The sequence below is a fragment of the Colossoma macropomum genome, unplaced genomic scaffold (genome assembly GCF_904425465.1).
Source record: "Colossoma macropomum unplaced genomic scaffold, Colossoma_macropomum, whole genome shotgun sequence".
Taxonomy (NCBI): domain Eukaryota; kingdom Metazoa; phylum Chordata; class Actinopteri; order Characiformes; family Serrasalmidae; genus Colossoma; species Colossoma macropomum.
Window position 1 is genome coordinate 25,844,087 of NW_023494793.1, and position 9,729 is coordinate 25,853,815.

Sequence of the window (9,729 nt, forward strand, 5' to 3'; positions counted from 1 at the left end):
GTGCGCTAGGTTAACCTTCGCTTGGTTGTTAGCTTTTGCTCACTAAGTTTCTCCACTTCCAACAAGCAGAGACCATAGGGGGACATATTTTTCTTAAAACTGTGTAGGCAGGACAAGCCACATCAACCTTGTGATTGGTGAAGGTACTGTTCATGCAAGCTTTACCCACTGACCAGTTTATATCAAAAAAGGGGAATTTTACAAAACACACTGGTTATTTATATATTGCTGTTGTCAGAACAAAACCTTGTATCTCCAAAATGATAACTTTACAGGAGAAGGAAAAAACTTTCTTTGCTTTTAATGTAAGTCAATGGAACCGGACTTTTTTCCAAGTCATTCTGGTCCATTTATTTTAGTCCATTCATCATGAAATTTAAATGCAGTGTAAAGGCCGAGAGGCATTTTCAAATTATGTCAAAAACTGAAAAATGCCAAAAATGGAGATACGAGGTTTTGTCCCGACAACAGCGATATAAATATATTTATATATAAAAATTAAATACATAGGGGATATTTTGTACATGTATAGTGCGTGCTCACGAAACTACAATTACCCTTAAGAAAACACAGATTTAGGCTCTCTGAGGTATAATAAATGCGAAAGGACCTTAGTAACAATTAGCAAACAAAGGGGAAATTGTTTGGAGAAGTGAAAATGACATTCTAGCAATGGCAGATTACAATAATAACAGTTCATTTGAGAAAAGAACTAAAGTGGAAATGTGGAAATGTCCCAAATCAGTGTTAGTATGTTAAACTTATGTCCACTTGTACAGATGTAATTTACACATGCAGTTTTCATGCTGCTAATTGGTGGTCATATGCTTCCATTACATTAGCTACATTTTCCTTGTACCTCTAGTGCAAAACTAAAGAAGAAAACTTTAGAAAGCAATCATATCTTGGCTGACTGATTATTTTTGGGGTGAAGGGACGGTTAACGTTTTAAAATCTCAGGCTACTTACACACTAAAGATTATTATTAAGTAACTTCAGGGGCTTTAGTCCAAACTGGCTGAGCTATTCTCAGGTTATGGAAGTGTGTAATATTTAAAGGGTTTAATTATATATTTGGCAGAACTACTGCTCTCTATGGCCTTTATTATCTGGTTGACATATTTGCAGGTGAAACAGAATAAAGTGCTCTCAATAATTGACTGGATTGAAAACCCCTTATCAATTACACGCTTAACTCCTTAAACTGCAGACTTATTATTCAGTTCATAATCCCAAGCCTTATTATCCAGTAAATGCTAGTAACTATTCAGTGAGTACTATAAAACGAATCTGTAGTTCTGTAGTGAAGAACTGAAATGTGGATCCGCCAACAGGTCTACAGTGTTTAAGGAGTATGTCTGTCCTACCTTGCGCAGCCACCCATTGCTGGTTCCCAGGAACACTACGTTGTGGTTATGGACGTCTTCCACGGCAACAGAGCTGAGGCCGGGCGCCTCGTACAGCGGAGTAGATCTGAGAGGCTTCTGGAGGGCGAGTGGGTGCTGCAGGTGGGCTGCCCCACAGTTCAGCTGCTCCGGCTGGAGCTGAGAAAGTAAACAAACACTCGTCAGCAGGGGTGTAAATCTCTCACCACATTCATTTTGACTGCATTTCGTTAGGAAATGATTTAGTACATCATGAAGTTTCACCATGCGAATCGCTTCGATTATTAACAGCGAATACACAGATGTGACGGGATGAACTATGTACAGTTGTGAAATATAGACAATAAACGCATTACACTGTGCTTTACATTCACGACAAACTCATTGCCAACATTTATTTTTGTTATTTAGCAAACCAATATTTCATTTTTCAAATAATGAGTATATACTGTATTGAATATTATTACAAATGATTACTATATTATGAAAGTAGTTGAATCACCACCTTCAGACTGATACATCATGATGCACTGATGCATTTTTTAAATCCCTACTTGTTTTGCAAAAGTGTCTCAGGTTCTTTCACTTACACTAGGCTGATTAGGCTATTGTTTTAATCAGTCGGACTGTAAGGTAGAGCTGACCTTTCTGCTCATTTTTCCAGATAGCTGAGCATGTTCCGCGAGCAGCATATAATTTAGGATCACGGATAAAACGATCCATTACAAGTAGTCTGCTAAAAGTAGGAATATTTATTCCATCTCGCATGAGTGGAGTGCTTAGTGGGAAAACTTCATGGCCGGTTTGAGAGAGAGAGAGAAAGTGAGAGAGAGAGAGAGAGAGAGAGAGAGAGAGAGAGAGAGAGAGAGAGAGACTCAGCGGGTGAGGCTTTCCCACGAGTTTCTTAAAGCACTTATCTAAAGCCTGAAGGACTCTCAGATACGCTACACGCACAAAAAAAGTCAAATGAAAATTCCTCTGGTCACACACTTCACTTGAAGTATAAAAACCTGCAGCCTGAGTCACAAGCAGTGACTGTTCACACGCTAGCGGAGGGAGTCAGGGAGGAGGACGCGGGGGTGTGTTTATTTATGGAGAGATAGTCTGAGATGAAATTCTTGTAACTGCTGAAATGTTTTGATGATGATGAGATTATCAGTTGGATGAAAGGGCCTATGACATACAGGTACCCTGTGTGTGTGTGTGTGTGTGTTCATATACAGTACTATGCAAAACAGACCACCATTTACTTAGTCAATGTCCAGTCAACAGCCATTGCAGGCTATTAGAAGTACAAGAAATCTGCAGGGATATTTTTCCACACCTCCAAAGTTCAGTCTTAGAATTTGGTTGCGTTTTCTGCTTCTTGCAATCCCAAACACATTCAGTGATGCTGAAGTCTGGACTCTGAGGTGGTCAGTCCATTGTTCTGAGAACACCAGCATCTTCTTTGTTTAGTTTGCAAATGTTTGTCTTTGTTGTCTATCTATGTCCCGTTCACGGTAAAGGCTTCTTTACAGCTACACATCCTTTTACAGGATGTGAATCGTCTTTTTACAGCGGAAGGATGGACACGAATGCCTGTAGATTTTTTCAGATCTGAAGCAAGAGTGGAGTTTGATGTCTCCTATCTCTTAAAGATGAAAGCTTTAAGTTCGGTTTATCCGATGCGCACAGTTTTGGTGGTCTAGCAGGGCTGACACTGCTGTTAGGGTTTAATAAATGAAGGGTGGGCTCTGACATTTGCACAGTAATGTACATATTGTCATTACATTTTAAAAACAACAACTGACCTTTACACTGGGTGACCATTTCATAATAAGTGGACCATGGCAAAACTACCTAAGGTACATTAAAAGTTAACAAAGTTTTGTCCTCTCCTGTATAGTAAACATTTTAGGAATGCAAATAATACATACATGCGATATACAGTACTGGGCAAAAGCGCCTATGAAAATGGTTTAAGGCCATTTATCCTGCTAGTAAGTGTGTTTTGGTAGTAAAAACAATGCAAGATTAGAATACAAATGAACATAAATATATTAAAATGCAATAAGACTTTACTGTGATTTATAAGTGATTTATATCTTAGTTAGAAGAGCACAGATCTGCTTACTGACTTCTCTGTGCCCTCCAGTCAGTGCATGGATTTGTAGCACACCTGATTTAATTTAATGAAGGACTAATTAGCTGAAGCTGGTATTGAACCTGTAAGCTCTGTGCTTCCTTGAGAAGAAGCTTTGGAAATGGTTAAGCTAACAGACTCACACACAGTATTTTATTTATTTGTTTACTAGTATTTATTCAAATGTTCGTGCACTTTGAACTAATAAATGCTTACTGCCCAGATAAACAGCTTTACGTATGACTTTCTTTTGAACAGTGCTGAATGTTTGACCCCGTGTCCTGAAAAGACATAAAAAAAAACATAAACGTGTGTGTGCAACGAATGTCCACCTCTCACAAACTGGTCACTGTGTTACTGCAATCTCAAATCCTGAGCATTTAGGAGGAAGAGCTTCTGAAGAACGTGAGGCAACAGCATCCGACTGTGTCTGTAAGACTTTAAGAACTAAGCGTGAATAAATAAAGACCCTCGCCAAACACACGCCAGGCCACCATGTGTTTCTGATAATAGCATTTCAGCTTCATACTGTAAGAACATATGGCATCATTTGGAGACCATCTGTTCATCAGTGATTTCAAAATCGTCACAAAGTTTAAATTCAGTGCAATTTTTATCAGCTTATTCGAGCCCCTCTCTGATTGATGGCAGACTCTTACACAGCAAGAACTGCCAGTTTCAAATAACTAAGTATATTGAAAAACAAGTGATGCATTAATTGTAACTGACTTAAATGTTTACATCATTTCCGCATGAATAAAATATATTACATCAACACTTTTTTTCTCTTTCAGTTTATTTACTCTCAGCAATAATTGTGTTGATGCAATATATTTTATTCATGCTGTACACATTTGAATCAAGTACATTCAACACATAACATTTTTTTTCTGTGATATGCCATACGCAGTCTCTGAAAAGAATCAGAATAGAAACATACACGCTGACAAATAGCGGTGATTTGTTCAAAGAAAATGATGAAAACCACCAGAACGTCTTTAGCAGATGATGAACCTGAGTCTGTCGTCTCTACTGCCCAATATCATGTTTTCATTACGCCTGAGCTTACTCACTATGCCATGCGCCCTTAATTCTGAATACACACTTGATTACATTATCCACAAACTCCCACCAGGGCTTTTTTTTCCTCCGCAAATGACAGTACTGCACAAGGGTTTCTCAAAGGGGATTTTGGAGTGACCACGAAATTTCCAACTAGTCCTAACTACCTTCTCTTCCTGTTACCACTGCGTGTCTACTGGACAATTACAGTCATCTTAACAAAGAACTTTCCGTTTTCATGTCTAAACAAACAAAGACTGCAGAAATTAATGAAGCTAGTAGGCCTATTCAACCCACTGTGGTGATCATTTATACTTTTCAAATGGCTTCAGATAAGCTGTACTCATGTATGTCTGTGTGGAAAAGAATGTACATTTTTACTCCATTTTAGGCTCAATCCCGTTTCTTATTTTACCGCTACCCCTTGTTTTCGAGTGTCACCTTGCCCCTTAGAACTGAGTTACAAGGGTAGTGGTTGAAATCTTCCTCTACGAAATGGGACAATCCTCAAATAAAAAGAACATTACTTCATTAACAGGCTACTAGCGCTGCTCTGTAGGCTACCCTGCCAGTCTGCAGTGAAAGCAGAGGAAAGTAAAGTTCAGCAACCTCACTGCTGGGCTTTAGTTCAATTTAGGGAATCATATGCCTTCAAAGAGGGGGACGAGACAATTATTTATTATTGCCCACCCCTAATTCTTCGGTGATATGAAGCTGAAGTCGGCTATTCACCAGCTTCTTGTTCGATTATTCCTGTTCCACCTTAAATGGTGCAGCAGTTCTGACACCTGAGACACCAGAATGTAACTGCTGCACCATTTAAGGTGGAACGAGAAATTAAGCCAGCTAGCTACCGAGACACTGGAGTACTACTAGCGATTTATATGCTTGTTATGAAAAAAAGGCCCATAATACATTGAAACGACATTAAGCTAATACAATGGTTATTGTAATTTTTACCGGAGAAAGTTCTCACATTTGGGTTTCTTTCGTCGCTTGTGCAGCCATCTTGCTGTTTTTTCTTTATTTCACTCTGTTTGGAGGGCCATGTAACCCTACCCCTCTATCTCAACAAAAATCGGGACATCCTACCCCTAGACTCTAATGCACGACGTGGAAGGGTAAGGGAAAGGATTTTTGGGGGGGCAAGGGATGAAATGGGATTGGGTCTTGCTCCTTCATATTTAGTTCCTAATTTCTATATTTGGGGATGTTTTCAGTACTGTTGTTTCAGCACCTGGACCACTTTGCCGTTGCTCACACCTCTCACTATCAAGTTCAGTATTTTATTTTAGACCCCAATGAGAAAAAAAGGCATCTACAAACTTAAGTCTCTATACTAAAAGATGCAGACAGTACTAACAAGTTAAACTGCAGTTCCATAGAAAAGTCAGTCAGGTGCTTTTTGACCCACTACTTTTCTTAACTCCCACTCAAGCTATTTTTCAGTACTTTCAAGGGTTATTTCATTGAAGTAGTGGTTTTAGGCTACTCTGCCCACCTCTGCCTTTAACTGAGGCCTTATATAACCTGAAATCCAACATTTGGAGAGAAGTACAGAACTCCTGTCTTTTCACTGATGCAGACTTTTAGAAGGCTGCAGAGCTTTCAGTTTGTGAGTGCTGTGTGGATCAGGGTCGTGTACGAGGATGCAGCATCAGCCTCCTCGCACTCTTCCCATAACCTTTCAGCGCTTTGGCAGACCCCTTGCTCAGAAACAGCGCTCGTGCAGGGCGCGTCTGAAACAGCCTCACTCGGCTGCTTTACTTAACACGTCATTGCCAAGAGCAACATGTTCAAGTGAATCCAATTTTAAGTGAGTCCAAAAACAAACACTGCGCTCTGAACGCAAACATCTGTTGCAGCATTTATGCAATTATTAAGAGACGAAAGAGCTTTCCAAACCAAACGCTACCGAGGAGCCACAAGTCGTGAGAATATAAACTACTGTTTTGTCATTATTACAGCTTACGCTAAGTGGGGATATAAAGGCATTATAGGCCCTTGTGTAATAATGGACACTTTAAGTAACTCTTGTTTATTAAAATGTCAGCTGATACTAGTGGATTCTTTCTAAATGAGCAAAGCAATAAGCTTTAAACCAACTTATTACATTATCAAAACATTTTAGTGGGAAATTATGTAAAACAATGGACTTATTACCTCTGACACAGTTAATACCTTAATGTACTGTTTGTTAAAACCTACGTGCCATTTTACTTAAGACACTGTTCCATAATACCGAACACAGTGTCCAGTAAACCCTACCACAATGCCCCAGAAAACCTAACACAGTGTCCATTTAAACCTACCACACTGCCTAATAATATGTAATACAGTGTCCATGAAAACCTACTGCACTGTCCCAGAATACCTAACACCCTCTCCATTAAAACCTCCTGCACCTTCCCTGAATATGTAACACAGTCTCCATTAAAACCTCCTGCACTGCCCCTGAATACCCAACAGTGTCCATGAAAACCTCCTGCACTGCCCCTGAATACCCAACATAGTGTCCATTAAAACCTCCAGCACTGCCCCTGAATACCCAACATAGTGTCCACTAAAACCTCCTGTACTGCCCCTGAATACCCAACACAGTGTCCATGAAAACCTGCTGCACTGCTCCAGAATGCCTAACACAGTGTCCAGTAAACCCTACTGCACTGCCCCAAAATACCAAACTCACTGTCCATTAAAAACTACCACAATGCCCCAGATTACCTAACACAGTATCTATTAAAATTACCACACTGCCCTAGAATACCTAACACAATATCTATTAAAAACTACCACACTGTCTCAGAATGCCAAACACAGTGTCCAGTAAAACCTGTGCCAGCTTACAAGGTTACTGTACCATAAAGTCAAATTGTCCCATCTCACACTGTCCCATGCTCCCTAACACACTGTCCCAGAATACCCAACACAGTGTCCATTAAAACCTCCTGCAATGCCCCTGATAACCCAACATAGTGTCCATTAAAACCTACTGCACTGCTCCAGAATGCCTAACACAGCGTCCAGTAAAACCTGTGCCAGGTTACAAGGTTACTATCCCATAATGCCAAGGCTTCCCGTGGTACCTCTCATACTGTCCCATGTTCTCTAACACACTGTCCCACAATACCTTTGTCCATACACTGTTCATTTGACCTCTGAACTCTAGGCTACTTAATTCCAGCTCTTCAGGACCCAGTAACTGCCGTGAATTATTCAGCCAGCTCTGTGAAACTACTTATAGTGAGAAAGGTAAGACAGGCCTGCAGGGTTTAAATCTAACACACCGTCCTGTCTCATAATACTGAAAACACTGCGCCATAACAGTGTATAATGTCCCCCACAAACAGTTTCCACTCACATGACGGACTCCTTTCGCCTCGCACTCGGCCCCGGAGCCCTGGATGACGCTGTCTAGCACGCGCACGTCTCCGTTCGGTCCGCTCGAGCAGTTGCGGCGCGCCTCGTGTATCCTCTTCTCCACATCGGCGAAGCGGAACGCGCACAGCGCCGTCCTCCTGCTGCCCGCCCTGGCGAACACAGCGAACAGGTAGGGCTCGGCGGCGAACACGGACACGAGGCGACCATACACGTTCCCCCCGGCGCCGCACTGCAGCCCCATCTGCACGTACGACTCGGTGAGCTTGCGCGCCTCTGCGGTTTTGCTCGGCACCTCCGCGTCCAGGCAGATGCGCGCGAGCACGCTGCTGGGCTCGCTCTCCTTCGCGCCTCCGCCGCCACTACCACCGCTGCCGGAACCACCTCCTCCGCCTCCTCCACTTGCGCCTCCAGTCCCGTCCCGGTTCATGGCCACGTACGCGTAGGTGTTCTCCGCGAAGGCGCGCACGAACGAGAGCTTGTTGCGCGCTTTGGCCTCCTGCTTGATCTTGAGCACGTTGTCCTCGGACGGGTTGATGTCGTAGGTGAAAAGGCGCGTGGGATCGGAGGCGTCGAGCGCGCGGATGGCTATCTCGGGCGTGTTCTCGAAGCGCAGGTCCTCACGGCTGAGGTTGCGTGGGAAGAAGTCGCTGCCTGCGCCCGTGTACGTGGCGGCGACCAGGAGGCGCGCGCTCACTCCGCGCCCTCCGCGCACGCGGAACACGAGGCCCGCCGTGCTGGCGTTGGCGTGGTTCGCCGCCACGTTCAGCATGCTCGGGAACACGGCGGCGTCTTGCGGCGGGAAGCTCACGGCCACGCGCGTCACGTTCTCCAGACTGCGCAGTTCGCAGAAGCCCTGGTGTACGGAGCCGCACGCGACCAGCACGCCCTGCGCGCCGTCAAGCGCCAGCAGTTTGTTGTGGTTGTCGGCGAGAGCGCGCGCGTGCTCGCACGGCGCATGCGGTAGCTGCGGCGCGTGGCACAGCGCGCTGTCCGTCACCGGACCCGTGCGCTGCTCGGCCTCGGGCGCGAGTGCGCCGCTCAGCTGGTACAGCGCGTTCACGGCGCCCACGTAAACGCGGCGCGACTTGGCGTCCACCGCGAAGTTGTTCGTCTCGCTCGGCGATGAGAACGTCTGGCGCACGCGCAGCGCTCCAGCCGCGCGCGTCAGGCTGGCGGCGACCAGTAGCAGCAGCGCCGCCGGGAGAAAGGGGCAGGGAGCGGCGCGCGGGACTCTCGCCGCGGTCCTGGACATAATAATTCCGTCTGAATTGGCTTGTGCCGCGCGCTCCTCCGCACGCGCACGAGCATCGAGAGAAGTGAGCTCGCGCCGCGACCGCGCCGGCGGAGAGGAAAAAAGAGGCGGTTGGTTTCCTGCCGGACAGCTCAGAACGGAATGACGGGAGGAGGAGCCGCGCGCTTCCTTTACAGAGCAGCGCGAGAGAGAGCAGGGGAGAACAGCGCGAGACACACCAACCACACACACACACACACACACACTGTAACACTGACTTTACGTTCTCCCGCATGTTCACACTATCAGTTATATTTGTTATAATGTTATAATTACATTGTTATTACCAATGCGTTATAGAACACGAAGTTCTCTGTAGTCAATCACGAGCCCCGTCGCTCCACACTGTTAAACTAACTTCACTCACCACAGATCACATTATCTAACGCATAATCCACGATACTTATACACTCTGAAAAGTGATGTGTTAAATAACACTTGTGCTGCCTGATTTAACACTTTTTGTGTCATTGTTTACTGATTTA

The 9,729-nt window shown here is 44.3% G+C and overlaps 1 protein-coding gene across 1 annotated transcript in view; it reads right to left on the minus strand.

The window, feature by feature from the left end:
• plxnd1 (plexin D1) overlaps positions 1 to 9,329 on the minus strand; it is a 104,459-nt gene extending 95,130 nt beyond the window's left edge. The window contains exons 1-2 of the mRNA XM_036578945.1: positions 7,934 to 9,329; positions 1,368 to 1,544 (exon numbers count right to left, since the gene is read on the minus strand). Of these exons, the coding sequence (XP_036434838.1) occupies positions 1,368 to 1,544; positions 7,934 to 9,205 (1,449 nt within the window). The 5' untranslated portion in view covers positions 9,206 to 9,329. The remainder of the gene's footprint in view (positions 1 to 1,367; positions 1,545 to 7,933) is intronic.
• Between the last annotated feature and the right edge of the window lie 400 nt (positions 9,330 to 9,729).